This window comes from Neodiprion lecontei, chromosome 2 (genome assembly GCF_021901455.1).
Source record: "Neodiprion lecontei isolate iyNeoLeco1 chromosome 2, iyNeoLeco1.1, whole genome shotgun sequence".
Classification (NCBI taxonomy): Eukaryota; Metazoa; Arthropoda; class Insecta; order Hymenoptera; family Diprionidae; genus Neodiprion; species Neodiprion lecontei.
In genome coordinates this window covers 11,242,475-11,258,234 of record NC_060261.1, presented here as the reverse complement: position 1 = coordinate 11,258,234, position 15,760 = coordinate 11,242,475, and the positions used below count along the sequence as shown (strand labels likewise).

Here is a 15,760-nt window from a genome sequence, read left to right as displayed (position 1 = left end):
CATTCGTATTTTTTTTTTTTTTTTTTATGCAAATGAAATTATAACCATTTTTCATCGAAGGTATTAAAAAGTAAACGAAACATTCAATCTTGATACGAATTTAATTAAATCACACTATTTTACTACAATCAAACTACGCTGATTTTATTTATCGAGTTAATTTTTTCACATTGCGAGCAGCATCGGTAATTTTTTTCAATTCTTCGAGGATTCAATTATCAGGGTAAAAAAAAAAAATTATTAAAAATATCGGAAAAATGAGGAATTGGATAGAATTCATTCTAAGTCGAATTTTTCAGAAATTAGACGCTGAAAAGTATTTTTAACGAATTTACCCTCGGTATAATTCCGCATAAAAAATTGAACGGAAAAAGTCTCAACCGAATCGAAAATGACACGGTTAAATCCTGGCCGAATTGGCAAAGAATGCCTCATACATACGTCATTCGCAGAATGCACTTTGAGGAAAATACACAAGCATTCGAGAAATTGGTGAATTACGTTGCGAATCTTTCGTCGAGAATATCGTTCTTATTTTTGCCGAACAAGTTTTGAAAGAAAAAACGAATAATAAAAAATGCAGGAAATGAAAAGTAAAAGTAATAATTCACCGTTTCCGTCGCTTCGCATTTCCCCCGTTTCTATCCCGCGTTTTTTAGCCTCGCTTTTTCACTCTCATACCTTCTCGCTTATTATTCCGATACCAGAAAATGTCCCCCTCTGCCTCCTTGAGAACGGTATGGTGGCAACCACCGAGTGCTTCGAAACACCAGAGTTTCTGCTTCTTTTGTTCGCTTATATACCGGTAATGGACAAGGGGATATGTCGTCATATAAATTATTCCTACACGTGGCAACGGCTCGGTCACAATAATTGCGAGTATTGACCCCACGGAGCAGAGGAGAATTAATTATTATACGTTCGTTACCTGAAAAGTCCATTTCGCCGGATTACCGGTTCTGGAGTAGCGAAGGCGTTGGTAATGATCATCGAAGGGAGCTAAAAATTGAAAACATTAGAAAAACGATGCTACCTACATTTTCTCCAACAAATATTCTTTTTATATAACGCTAGCATCCTTTGCGCATTTTTTCATTGGTCTTTTTCGTGCACGAAGTAGCCGTTTCTATGACGTTCGAGTAAGTCTGCGAATGCGCATGCGCGGAGTACAGAAAGAACCACTTTTAAGTCCTAGGAGTTATTGGTGCTCCTTTCTGTACTGCGCATGCTCGGTCGCAAAACGCGACCTAACCTCAATTTCGTGCTTCGTGAAAAAACGCGTAACATTCTCTTGTTACGTAAAGAATCGTGTGTAGCAAGGAGGCAACGGTCCTTTCGCTTCGCAAATTTGCAATAATCGTTATCGGCTCGCGCAAGCTCGCAATATATGGTAGTTAGTAAATTATTGTTTCGTATACGATGCTTGACAAGTTCAACATCGGATTTTGCGCAACTATCGTAATGGGTGTTACTTAAAAATCATAATTTCCAAACTAATTATGATTACAATAAACTGCGATGATGGTTGCAGTTTTTACAATGTCAATTTTGTGTTCAGGATATTGCGTCGGGGAAGTAACCTTTTTTTAAACTTTGTGAAAATGTATCAATCTCACAATTTTTTTTTTTTCAAATCTTGATTTTTCCAGATCGTAATTAGACAATTGTATCGAGTAAAACTCGTTAATTGACTAACTTCGGAAGTTTTTTTAATCTAGTAATGAGACGATATATTTTTAAACGTGAACTCGCATCATGTACTTTCGTTTCAAAATTAGCAGAAAAGCTTGCGTATGCAGAAAGACCGTAACGATTTCTCGAAAATGAATCGGTAAAATATATCCTCAACCGAGCTTAGCCTCCGACCAGCTTTCGTTTTCAACGCCGTCATGTTTTCGATTTTACTTTCTTTCCCTAGCTACAGAATCTTCCATCACTTCATATCTTTGGTCGAACAAAGACGTTTTCTATGGCCTATATGTGCTATTCCATCCAAGACGAACGAAATTTCCATAATTACGGAATATGATGAGCGTGAGAAGTCCTATGCGCCATGCGTGTGTAGCGGGCGCGGAAAGAGCCGAGGCTGGTGCGGTGGAGTAGGGGGGGGGGCGAGTATCGCGCATGCGCAGAGAGAGAAGCGCGAAGCGAGCGAGTAGCGAGCGAGGAAGCGGGAGGTGAGAGTAGTTTCGCTCGAGCGCTTACGGAAGAAGGTTTGGTCCGAAATAGTCGCATACCGATATCGAGCCTAATGGTGAGTGATATGGTAGAACAATAGGAAAAGTGATAAAACGATCATTGATATTCGTACTGTATAATATAATACAGGCTTTTTTTTGTACAATTTCATAATTAAGTCCGGAAATTGATGGCCAATTGAAGCCTGTGCAACGATCCATTAATCCGAAATTTTTGTATATTCGTGTGCCAAACAATTTCTGGTAGCATGAATCGTTAATTGTTTGCAAACCCTGATACGTGGAAAAAATGTTAATTGGAAAATAGCAAATCTTCTTTGTGCGAGGTGCTAATTCTGCGGCAAAATGGAATCCAAGTTTTTCTGGTGACAGGGATTTTCCGAAAACCTTGCATGACCTTTGTTTAAAGAAAAAAATTCAGGAATAAACAATTTCTTCGGACGGGTCGGAGAAAAATCTTAGATTATTTCTGGACGAGTTTAAATTACTCTTGTGCTGGCTGACGATTTTTCAAAAATCCTACGGAGTTTCAGGATAGACTTCATATTCGAGCGTAAAAAAAAAACATCGAAGTTCTCTTGTTTCTGGTTATTTACCGACGGTATCGTCTCATGGAAAACTGGGATGGATTTCTTGGGGAAATAAGAAATTCTTAGAAGATGGTCGAAATAAATTTATGATTTTCGAAATGTAGCTGAAAGAATCTGAAATAATTTCCAGAAAACTTGGTACGAAAATTGTCAAGAAATATCAAGAATGTACGAATTGTTACCGAAATCGATCTTTCGCGCATAGATATACAAATTACGATATTTCTAAAAAATTTATGAAAATTATTCAAATTTTTCGGAAATTGCAAAAAAAAAAAAGCCAAGAATTATTTAAAAATTCGTATAAATATTTCAAAGTTTCTGAGAACAATTTTCACCAAGGTTAATTAAAACCAGGTATAAAAGTTGTCCAGATTTTATCAAAGACAATGTGCGTTTGTTTTCTTAGGCAGGTAAATGGGGTAAAATAATTCAAAGTCGGTTACGGACAATTATTTGTACTAGAAACGTTAAAAAATTCAATGAAACAACTAGCTCGCTGCTGGGGGAGCGATGAAATAAATTGCAACAATGCTTTCAGTGAAATCTATCGGTTTTCCCGGGGATAAAGGAGTCAAAGGAGGTTGGCGAGTGCAGCTCCCCGGGGCTTTGTGCTACCCGGTATCGAGGCGAGCATTGTTGCGGGGCAACAATGTCGTTCAATCTTGGAAGGTAAGATAAAATCTCTGCTTCGAGATGGTGCAGCTCGAGCCAAGCCAAGCCCATCGTTTATCCGCGAAAATTGCCGCATGCACTTGTCTTCGTATATACGAGTCGCAATTTTTCCCTTTGTCGAGCAAGGGTAGCAAGAAAATTCCTCGCATAGCGATCCTCGCGGCGTCGAGATGAATTTAACGATCGATAAGAAGTGGTGGAATTTTTAATGCGTTAAACATTGATTTCTGTCAATCCAACAGTTTTCGAAGAAGTGAAGATTTTTTTTTCAAATCCTTCTATCATAGGGCAAATCCTGAAATAATTGGAATAAAAAGTGACAGACTTAAGTTTTTGGGGAATATTTCATGTATCATATTTGAATATTTGTAGATTGAAACTGATTCCGTGAGACGAACATAAAACGATAAATGAGGAAAAATTGAAAATTTTCAGATAGTCAAAATCGATTGATCTGGCATGGAATGCCCGATATATTGGGTTGCTTGTACTGTTAGCGTCTGCACTTGAACAATACTCGAAAATTAAAAAGACTCACAGGTAACAAAAAATAGCTTTCCTTTTTTTGTCAACGACGTGAGATTGCAAAAACTTCGAAAGAATTTGCAATCATGCGGGTCTCAAAAACAGTTGAAAAAATAGAAAAAAAAGGCAGATCGAGCATGGCTCGAAAAAAATGTCTCGTAACTTTTGTCGATTCAGATTTCCCTCCAAAATGAAGTAAGAAAAAATCTTTCGGCGTGTTTTAATAATTAATTCGTAATCCTAGTATTTTTTGAACAAAACTCATTAGATTTCAATGCTAATTTCGTCGTAATTTTTCAAATTATCAAAATGTTCGAACCCAAATCTCTCACTCATTACAGAGATGCGAGAGAAAGAACGAAAATACAAAATATAATAATGAGGAATAAATAAAATCAGTAGGAGGCAGTTCCAAAGTCGGCAGGGAAACTAGTGGAAGCGAAGCTGCCTGAAAATGTGTTTTCCTCTATTTGTACACGTCCAGTTCCAGTATTGTATATATGTATGTATAACAATATATGCGAGCTATTTCCACCGGATGACAGAGACGTGGATCACCAGCCAAAGTTAATATCGCAGCAGATGGTGTGCGCAATGTTTTGCACAACAGTGAATATTGATGGACGAAATAACGTAGAAATTTTAATACACATTTTGTCGAAAAGATCACAAATGTCTTTAGAATGTCATTATATTCAATTTTAATCGGGTATAATTATTTTTTATCCTGATCAATGCTGGCAATAACGTGGTTTTTACGTTTGCTCTGTTATTCCATTATTTGCACAAATATATATATACAGAAACGAAAATGATTAATAGCAGAGTTGGAAATTTGATGAATTTCACGAAACAAATGCTTGAATTTTTGCTATTTCTTCGAAACAATTTCATAAATATTTCGATAGATTCAAGCAGAATTATGCAATTTGTAGATAGTATAAGAATGTTCATTTTTTTTTTTTTTTTACAATAATTTTAATTAATGTGGTTGAAAAATAACAAATATGTTCAAACTTCACCGATCACGCAACATTTTTTCTATTATGGTAGAGCTTTATAAAATTTTCGAAGTAACTGAATATCATATTACAGAATCAACTAAGAATATTTTGTTGAGATACAGATTGCGATTCGAATAGAGAAATCGTTGTTCATGAGTTTAGGGCTGTAATTTTATGAAAAAAAAATTCCACCACATTTTGCGGGGTTTGAAAATTTGTGTTATTCTTGAAAGAAAAAAAAAATCGACCGCAATTACTACGAAGAAAGTGAAAAAATCTTTTCCAAGTCCTTTGAAAAATGCATTTTCCTATTTCAATGTGTGAAACTGAAACAATGCGTGCGTTTAACGAATTCGTAAAAAACGATATATATTTGTTTAAATCAATGAAGTTTGGTGGAAACGTGAAACTCAAGCTCACTGTAAAACTAAGCCAACAAGTTTGAAACTGAAGGAAAACCTACGTAACGTGTTGTTAACAACTTACAAGGCAATAAAAAATATCGACAAAAAAATTAAAATTCGCAACAGTTTCAACATGCAAGTTTCACGAGGAATATTTCATACATTGACATTTTTTTCTTTCTTCTGCGAAGAGATAGAGTGAGGCTAAGGTTGATGGAATGCGTGTAGGTGTTGTTTTCGCGAGGTTCGCAATGCGGTACGAAATCCGAGAATACCTTGTGAAGTGATCTGTGCTATTTGTAGAGATTTGCTACACGAGTCACGCAAAGATTTCTGAAAACACGCGAGATCTTCGATGAACCGATTCTGAAGCGTTCCTATTGATCTGGGTGTTATTCTTTTCGCAAAGGGAAAAAAAACATTCAAATAAAACGAAACCGAGCTTTAACAAAATCACGGAAAAAGAATTTCCGCTTGTTTGTCTGTCGATATCAATCTCAAAACACGTGGAATATTCGACGAAATTTTATCTCGGTCTCAACTTTACCTATTTCGATCTCCGTATGAAGAATTCATGTTTTGATACCGTAGGGAAAGGCAATTACAACTTCTTGTGTGTTCTTCTCCTCCCTTTGCGAAGTAATATGAGTTTTTGGGTATTTGGTGAAATGAAATTTTTTACGAGCAGTTATGCTAGAAGAGACCGAAGGCAGAAAGAATCCAACCCGTACATGACGCAACCATTCGATCCGACAAACCTAAAATCCCACCGCTGCCACCAATTTTGCCATGAACAAGATTGACTGTTTTCCAGTTGATTTCCGCCTAGAATCTAACTTTAAAATCAGTTTATCATCGCTGCAACTTTGGAAAACGGTAAAAAAAAGCAACTGTCTTAAATAGACGAACAGTAATAAACTGAAAATAAATTTCCGTCGTCGGGAATAATTTCAGAGAAACCTTGCTTGTCGTAACTTTGCTATATCATAACCTTGTCATAAATTTTCAATGAGCACTCGTTTCGGATACGAAAACTTCGAGGTGGAAAATTCCCGACGCTTCCGACCCTCGAAGAGATACGGCAAGTTAGTCAGGGAAAACATTGTGTCGAATAAATTCAAGTGTGTCTTTTTGTTCGTGTTTCATTGCCAATGCCACTGGCTCGATAAACTTCGAAACTACCGATGCTCATAAATCTAAATGTAATTAAGTGTAGAACGTTGTTGTCAAAACGTTATTTCAACTTTTTTTAATCTATACTAAAACGGTAAATGCTTCAGTAGGCAAAGAAACCTGTTTAATTATCTGCGAGTCTCCTTCTCTATTCACTACTGCTTTTTTACCCCAACCGAACATTTACGAGTTTCTTACCAAGTCCACTGGAAAAAATGAAAGAGATTTCGTTACTTAGATAGCAAATATTTGGTTGAATTCACATGTTATACGTAACCAATCGCAAAGTTTTATTAAATGCTCTGCATAACTCGCTGAATCGTGTTCATCTGATTTTATTCCGACGTTTTAGGTTTCACTATTCACACATTTTCTTCGGCTTTAGTTGAACGAAAGTTGGGAACGTTGTATATTTTTAATAGTGCTAATAGAGAAATTTCTAGCTCATGTATCGTGAAAAGTGTTTCAAATAATATCAATTTAGAATTTATTGGTTCAAGTTCAACTTTTGCTGTTCGGAAATTTTCATCTTCAAATTCAATCGTATTCTGATACCCATTTGGTTAAAAATAAAACGTGAAAAAAAAATCTGTGCTTTTTTTCGAAGACGATCATAATTTACAAAGTCTTTTTAAAGTGATATGAGATATAAAGGAAAATTCAGGATAGTATCAACTTCAGCTTCCCGATCAGCTCCTTTATTATTTTGCAATTCTTGAGTTCTACCTCGAACAATATCAAATTTTGCTAAGATTACTTCCAGGCGTTATCTGATTCTCTGTTTTTTCTGAACTACTATTGAATTTTCACTGAAACTTCTCTCCAAATTGGTCATAAAATTTGAAAAAATATTTCAGGGATTTCCATCGCGTTGAGGAGTATAAAAAAAATTTCACTGGAGCTGTAAACTCGATGATACAGCTGTAGTAGCCAAAAGTGCCGCGTGCCGGTGTCAGATCAATCATAAAAAAGGGTCTCGATCTCATCACGCAACGAGGGTTGCTTTTCCTTCGTTTTTTCTAAGGCTTCTGTCAACATCGAATGTCACTTTCGAGTCGGAAATTCTTTGACGACACGTGAAAGTATATTTGCTACCGTAAATTATATGAAATCAATACAGGAGAGAAGTGCCCTCGTGTCGGGTTTCAAAATAAACGCAAGAACGGATCGATTGGGTCAATAGAACCAAAAGTACGTCAACCTATTTTACCAATCTTTTTGGCACATCGCTCAAGCTCAACTTCTTCCACCGCACTGCAGTTGGAGTTGGAATTTTCGGACGAAAACAGAAACTTCAAAGCCAGAGAAGTTCCAAGAGTACTCAAAGGATGTTGATGTGATATTTTAGGTGCCCCGAGAATATCGGTCGTCGTAAAGAATATGTAAAACAGAAAGTATTTCATACCTATACCCAGTCAATACACAAACTCCAGTAATATCGTCCAATATATTCAAAGAATTTATCAGATTCTTTCATTCAGAAGATAAATTCTTTCTTCCGGAAACTCATCTCGACTTCCCAAATCTTTATTTTACTGCAGTGGACTCTTCAACTTTCACAAAAATTCACTTTAAAATCTGATCCTTTCGCAATATTCAGCCACGTTCGTAAAGTGGAACAGCCATGTGAAAAAATCGTTTTATTTCCATTCAGGATTATCCAAATCCGGAACTAAGATTCGAAAATTGATAATCTGAAAAAATCGGCCTCTCATCGGAATACCCGGACCCTGGAAAAAAAAGTCTCTGGAGACATCGTTTAGTTGTTTAACTGTTGTCTTTTTTCATAAAATTCATCTCAAATTACACGGATTGTGAAGAATTAATTTTTTCACACGATGGAGCATTTTCGGTGTATTTTGAAAATTGTAAAAAATTACAAAATGATCAATTACTTCCAAAATTACATCAAGGGAAAAATAATATGATACCGAATGATCGTGAGGTAGTCCAAATTTTTATCCTAATTGGAACGGCCCATATTTTCTCGAATATAGAACTATGCACATGTACAATATATATATATATATATATATATATATATAAACTATACTTCCGGAAGCTGCTGGATAATCTGAGCGCACGCGATACCGAAGCTCCGGTGTGCCTATCCGAAGGTGGTAAACCGGTGGTCGGGTAATCAGAAGCTTCCGGTGAAGTAGGCAAAGCTTCCTGTTACGTCTCCTACGTTTAATTGATTCCCCCGTCAAGGCAGCCGCATTTAACAAGGGTGGTGAGTTGAAACCAATACGTTTCGATCATCGAATTGACAATTGCACATTCGAAAGCTACGACGATTTTTTCTCAGATGTTAAAATTATATAAATACAACCTGCACATCAGTTTTTCATTTTTCAAGAATCAAAAATCATGGTGAAAGATTAAATAGATTCTTTCGATGCGATTTTACTCAAGCTCGCTTTGTTTGTAAAAGTATTTTCTTCAAATTGACCGATGCAGATTTTTGGAATATTTGCACGTCTGCTCGTCATTGTTTAACAAAACACATATTGGTAAAAAATACGCCTATTGTTAGTCGGAGAAAAGCATCAGTGATAATAAAATATTTCAATACATTTTTTGAGCAGCTGACTCACTTCAATAGGGTTATATTTATCTCATACGAATCGTTTTTTTTTTTTTTTTTTTGTTTTGTTTCTGTTGAAAAATAGCGTAATGGAATAATTCAGATAATAATATTTTACCAAAACGTGAGGCTAAATACATTTAGAAAAACTTCTGCAATTCACGAAATTTCTCAATCAAATAATGATTTTTCTTTGAACCGAAGCTTAGATTTTCTATATAATGTTTCATTTGCGAATTACAAGTCATGTTTCGAACAATACTCGATTTGGTTGAAATCACTTCTTCGCATTTTGTGTTTCTCCGATTTCTCTCAAAACACTGTGAAAACTTGATCGGAATTTGCAAGTCCTTCGTAAAGCTCTCGATTTCAAAGAATTTTTCACATTTCTTGGGACAAATTTCTGGAGTGTCAGGAATTTTGAGAAGAAAATAAATCTGGCGTTTTTCAATCACATTTCAAAAGAAAAGAAAAACAAACAGGGTTAGGAAAAGTTCGTAAAATATTTTGCGATTGGCACGTATGAACGGGATTAGAGCTGCAATTGATGCGATACGAATCGAAACAGGTAGGCAATTAGAGGTACAGCTGTATACGTTGGCGAATTAACAGAGGTAACGGAACAAAATTTGGGTTGCGCATGCAAGTCGAAAGCGGTAATTGTCGTGATATGCGCGACGTGCATGACGGAGATGGGGAATGACGGCGGGTAGCAAAAACACGAGAGGCAGAGAAATGCGGGACGCAATTTGGACTCTCACGCGACTCCCGATGGGAGTGTCGATATTGTTCAACATCACACAACCCGATCCTCGTACCTCGTTTGAAGTACCCACACAACGCGTCGAATCGTGACGGATCCCGAAATCGGATTAAATCACGTTGCGTCTCGTTTCTCGTCCCCTGGAATCTGCAATTGCCCGAGAGTCCAGCGGCTTGTTCGATCACTTTTATAGAGAAATTACACTCGAATTTAACAAAAAACACACAGTTTTTCAGAGCATGCAGCTTGAAAGGAGAGCAGAAATACCTGTTTTACCGACAGATTTACCAAATCGTGTTTCACGTTTTTTTTTTGTTTTTTTTTTCTGCAGTTGACCAACAAAATTTCTAGAAATTTTCGTAAACGAGAGGATTTGTAATCGTAAGTTTGAAACGTTGACGAAAACACTGAGAACATACTCGAAATTGATTTCGATTCTCTTAATTGAGGTTATGACGCGCTGCGCTTTGTAGCTGAATGTAACGATTTTTGTACTCGTTATTCAATTATCCAAATTGTTTTCAACTCGCAAAAAGGGAGAGATAATAATTCGTATAATTCTACGAAGTTCGAACACATTTTATTACCCAGCCGAAGCAAAATGTCTAAAATACGATTTGCTGAGGTGATTGGTAAAACAGGTTAAGTTAAGTTACATCTGATTGAAAAAAAAGTCCGTGAATCCCTTACGTAATTGTCAACGTCGTCGGAGAAATCACGTTTTTCAACTATCATTTTGTTCACTGAATTTGTCGGTAAAACAGAAATATTAAGGCTATAAATGGTATTAAGGGTATGTATCAGTCGGTAATATCCTGCCCTTAGCGTTAGAGGAGTTATGGTGTTTTAGAAATGATATATCGTGTAACACGATACGACGGAAATTTACTTTCATGTAATATTCATCCCAGCAGAAATAAATAGTGATTTAAATTCGCATACCTATATTTATAGTTTTTCTTGTCGCTGTAGATATCGGATAAAATCGAGATTTCCGGTGAATGAAGCTCACCTTACTTCATTCACAAGTGAATTAGCAACGAAATCGACAAGCATCGACCTTCTTCACGGCCCCCAGAGAAGGAGCCCGGTCCCCTCTGTCAAGTGGAGGAGAATTTCGATTGGCAAACTAACCCTTGTCTGCAAGGACGATACTACTTCTAAAAAGTCGCCAAAAATTGAGCACCGCTTGAAAGGGGAAGATGTGAAGTGGGGGTAAAGGTGGTAGAAGCAAAAGTAAGTCCTCGGAGCAGCGGGCAACATTCAAGTGCGAAGGTACAAAGCTTGAACCACACAGTTGAACTTTTTCTGATCCCAAAAAGGACGAGGATGCTTTAGGGAGACTTGAACCCTCGGGTGAATCACGAGTACGTGCGCATCGTGCAAACCTATAATAAATTTCGCTAGTGATGTTATAGTTTAATCCGCGAAACCCCCGCGGTCAAGTGGACAATAAATTTATTTCGAAGGGTCGAACCTAACGCGCGAGGCACTGTCAAACTACGTGATAACCCCGACCCATGGAACAATGGCTACGTAACCTTATGAATTATTCAAATCGCAATGGATTATTATGTGGAACTATGTCCTTGGTATTCGTTTTGCCATTTCTCGGGCTCTGTTACAATCGATCGAGCTGTAAGCCCAACCGCCCTACCTAGGAGTCCAGGAATCTAGGTAGCCCTGCAGGAGTTGGGAATATTTCGGTTCAACGTTTCATCTCAAATCGTGTTTTTAAAATTTATAAACAATTCTCGGGATTGAAACTTTTCGAAGTGAAACGGGAGAAATTTTTTTACACAAAAAGAACTTTACCGCATTCTTTCAAAAGAACTGGAACATTGGTAGCGTAGCTAAACAAAGTCGAAAAGATTCGGAAATGATAAACATTATATTTCATTTACTGGCAAGTACCAATTAATATACGAATTTCAAAAAATGATTGTTAAAATACTTATGTAAGTTACCCTTCCATGGAATTGGAATTTCAAAACTAGGGGAACACACAATAATTTTTTGAAGCAAAGATCTGTTATTTTTATTCTTGGTGTGAATAGATAGATGTGCAGTAATACAGATAGATATAAGTAGGTATAGGCAGACAAAGCTGGGAACTGTCTTGACCAACGGAAAAAAAAAAATTACTGGAGAAGATACGAAGTTTCGGACACTTCTATGAATTTAAAAAAATTTTGTCTGTTCTAGAAAATTCTTAAAACTTATTGAAATTCATCGATGTGTTTAAAAATTTCGCATTCTGTATACATCGTTAATAATTTCATTAAGTTTCTTACGATGAAACAGGTTATACCAAAAAAGATTAAAAACATGGATCCGGATCACAATTCAGTTTCAATGAAATTCCTGAATCAAAATTACCGCTACATGAGATAGGAGCAATTTTGTGTAATTCAACCGCAATTAATATCTCCACGAACCGCGTCAAAGTGCCAGTGGTTTTGCAGGGTCTTTTATTATAGACTCGTATTATCGTCAGTCTAGGATATGACACGTGGAGCAGAAATCAGAGGCACAAAGTAACGCACGCACTTGATATAATTATAACCCAAACGAAATCCCATGTCGCTTTGTGTATAATGTCAACTGAGAATTTCAACAATTCGGGGACCTTCAGAACTTCACTCTACACCTTTCCTCTCAGCTCATATAGCTGAGCTCTTCGCTGTTAGAAACAGCCCTGGAATAACACCTGGTGCCATGTGCCTAAGCCTCGACACTCGACCGCCAGGTATTTTGGGAATGTCACTCGTGATCCTTCGCATCTCAAGGATAAACTCAACTTCCTCCTCGGGCATCAGAGACAAAGACCAGGAGTTTAATAATCGAGGAATGCCACCTTCGGTCAAAGCTCCACGGGCATTGATCTCTCACTCCATCATTACAGGTACAATTCTCGAGCGGAAATGGCGGGGTGATAATACTCGACAAACAATCGCAGATACCTGGTCCATGGATTTTTCTCATTCGCAATTCCAGAAATAGACGCCTAATCGACTTACCGCAGAGCCACTCGATAACGATCCAATTTCCATCCCGATTAAGGTCTGATTACAAGTCCGAAATGATGGTAAGGGATTCAATTTTTTTTTTTTTTTTTTTTTTTTTTCACCACCTCGTACTGATTTTTTTACCATCTATTTCCTGACGTGGCTCGCATTGTCAAAAATATTGTAAAGTATGAAAGTCCAGCTGTGACGCCAAATGAAATGTTGTATGGAAAAGAAGACTTGTAGTTTGATTATGAATAGTTAATTTGAAATAATATTTGAGGTTAGAGTGGCGGATCCAATGACCCACCAAGTTTCAAGATGGCGGAGCTTAAAATAATATGTGATAATCCGGTTCAAGTTCAAGACTCAAATTCTGCCATCTAGTTAATACCATCGAGTCTTTGACAAAAATACATTTGATCAGAATCCGAGATTTTTTTCCACTGACTGTAAAACAATTTTCATCAAATGATTATATATTTTGTGCATCACGTTTTTGCAGTCAACAAACACCATGGAAAGAACCAACCGACTGGAAAGCACTGGCACGAATGGTATGTAACTCCAATGAAATTTTCAGATTATCCGTGAAAATAACCCACAGAAGTGAAGGTGGCAGAATTTCACCTCGACTCGACGATTAATCCTGATCCCATTTTCGAGCACAACGTTTGATATATTCTCAAAGGGCATGCCAAAGGACATGTACAGGTAATTTTCCATGAAAGGTTTTCCCTCATACTGTGGATTTGAATACTTCAGGCAAATTTCAAGTGAATTTTGTGTTTTTATTTCGTAGTATCCAAATTCAAAGATTTTTTCCCAAATCCGTTTCTGCCAATTTTGACAGCCTCTTTAAAATTTTTTTTAAAACACTTACGAACCATTTTTTTGCACTTCTCGGAATTGTTTTGTTTGTTTATCGCTTTCTTTTTTATCTCATACGTTTCTACAAAAGTCTACAATTTTTCAAGTATAGGCATATAAACATTCCAAATTACCGATCATTCGTATGATTTTTTCATTGAATAATTAATCAGAATAATATAAAAACAAAATAGACGGAAGAATTAAAATATAACCCAAGAGCGATTCAAAAATTTTGCGCTGAACGAGTCTTATATTTGTGCAGAGAATAGAACAGGAATTCTGAAAGAAAAGAAAACAGAAAGAGTGTCTAAAAATAAAAAAGAATCACTAAAAAATGTGCAACAGCTTAAAGATTTTGTGAGATGATTTCGAAAAAATTTTTTGAGATTTTAACCAAAATGTGATAAATTATTTAACTCTGATGAATTCCTTGAATAACAGGACAAACAAATGCGCAAGGATTTGCAAAAAGAATCTGTTTTCCCAGCCTCTTCCGAAAGTTTGGGCATAAATATTTCGGAGGTATTTTTATACGTCGCAAGAGAATAAACAAACCCGTCCACTTTTCCGAAATGGACAATGCAAATAGTGAAAGATGATAGAACTGGACAGCTTACATTACCATGCGGCATTTTATTTTCCCCCTTAACAACAACGTGGCTCAAATATCACTTTAGTTTAAATACGTCGAGGTAAAACATGCCTTTGGGAATTACAAATATTCGTCAAATATTAGCCTATAAGCTTCTTACTCCCCGTTGCTGTTTGACTTAGTCTTCCGCAAGAGCGTTGAAAACGTGTTTCAAGATTGAATTTACGAGTGCTCGCTTCCCGGATGAAATTTACAAAAGGGATAAACCCTCGAACAAGTTTCATCGTGGTAACAAGCTCGTGGGATTTTTAAGGCGGTTGGCCAGATGAAACTGGAAACGGGACGAAAACTCAAAACTTTATGTTAGATCCATTACAAGATTGTCGTATTAATATTAAGGTTGACAAATTAATTGATCGATCGGTTAATCGAAAAAACGGTTATCGACAGGGCTGATTAATTTGAAAATGGTAAAACAAGGTCTATGAGTAGTAGATTAATTGCACAGCCCTAGTATTTGTCAAATCAATATATTCTTCAACCACGATGCTTTGTCTAGAAATGAAATGAACAAAAAAAATTTTTTTAATTTGTATACAAAAGCTTATATACCGATTTTTTTATTCACACTCACTTTGAAATCATGGAAATTCTATCTAGATAATATTAATTCGCTAACAACGTTAAGCATTTTTCTGCCACGAATCTGGTTCACCTTTATTTTCTCAAAAGATCATCGCAATTTTGATTTACGAATATACATTAGGTACTTTTGGCACGATTTCAAACCGCCATTGCATATTCGTGAATTATTCGCAGCTCGTATATTCTCGAGAAATTGGGTGTTAACCGTTAAGAACGGATGTGGCCGCAGAAATCAGGAATCCCGCAGTATAAAAAGACAAAATATATGAAATCAGGAACAGATAAATATTATACACGTAAAAATATTATTCGCGACTGGAAATGGCTCAAACTTAAATATGACTGCGAATTCACACAATTTCGAGAAACTGCACTTATTTGTTTTGACAAATTATGGGATTGCGTACAAAAAATTAAAACCAACATTTGAAGATAGTATTATAAAAGTTTACAAGTTATTTAACGAAATTATGTCAGATTCTGAGTTTCGTAAAAGTTGGCAAAGTTTTACGGTGCAATTCCAGAGCGATTAATAGACATTAAATTTCGACCACTGAACCGAAATTCAGAATAAAAATATTCAGATATTATACGGGGTGTTATTATTGGAAGCATTGAAAATGTAGTTACAAAGGTATAGAATAAACATTATACTGGGTTACATAATTGTATTCATTAGTAACCAGGATACAGACATATTTATATTTTATACTGGTAACAGAA

At 36.3% G+C, this 15,760-nt stretch overlaps 1 protein-coding gene and 2 long non-coding RNA genes across 4 annotated transcripts in view; 2 read left to right on the top strand and 1 right to left on the bottom strand.

The window, feature by feature from the left end:
* Positions 1–303: 303 nt before the first annotated feature.
* Positions 304–15,760, bottom strand: part of LOC107225930 (protein phosphatase inhibitor 2) — a 30,516-nt gene continuing 15,059 nt past the window's right edge. The window contains exon 5 of the mRNA XM_046730740.1: positions 304–999. Coding sequence (XP_046586696.1) covers positions 987–999 — 13 coding nt within the window. The 3' untranslated portion in view covers positions 304–986. The remainder of the gene's footprint in view (positions 1,000–15,760) is intronic.
* LOC124292795 lies at positions 2,194–12,082 on the top strand. 2 transcript variants are annotated; one of them, XR_006902718.1, is made up of 4 exons: positions 2,194–2,254; positions 3,330–3,460; positions 6,085–6,272; positions 10,892–12,082. It is a non-coding gene; the product is annotated as an uncharacterized LOC124292795 (long non-coding RNA). The 2 variants fall into 2 exon arrangements; XR_006902717.1 differs by lacking the exon at positions 6,085–6,272.
* Positions 12,210–13,521, top strand: LOC124292796. Its single transcript, XR_006902719.1, has 3 exons — positions 12,210–12,824; positions 12,917–13,007; positions 13,433–13,521. It is a non-coding gene; the product is annotated as an uncharacterized LOC124292796 (long non-coding RNA).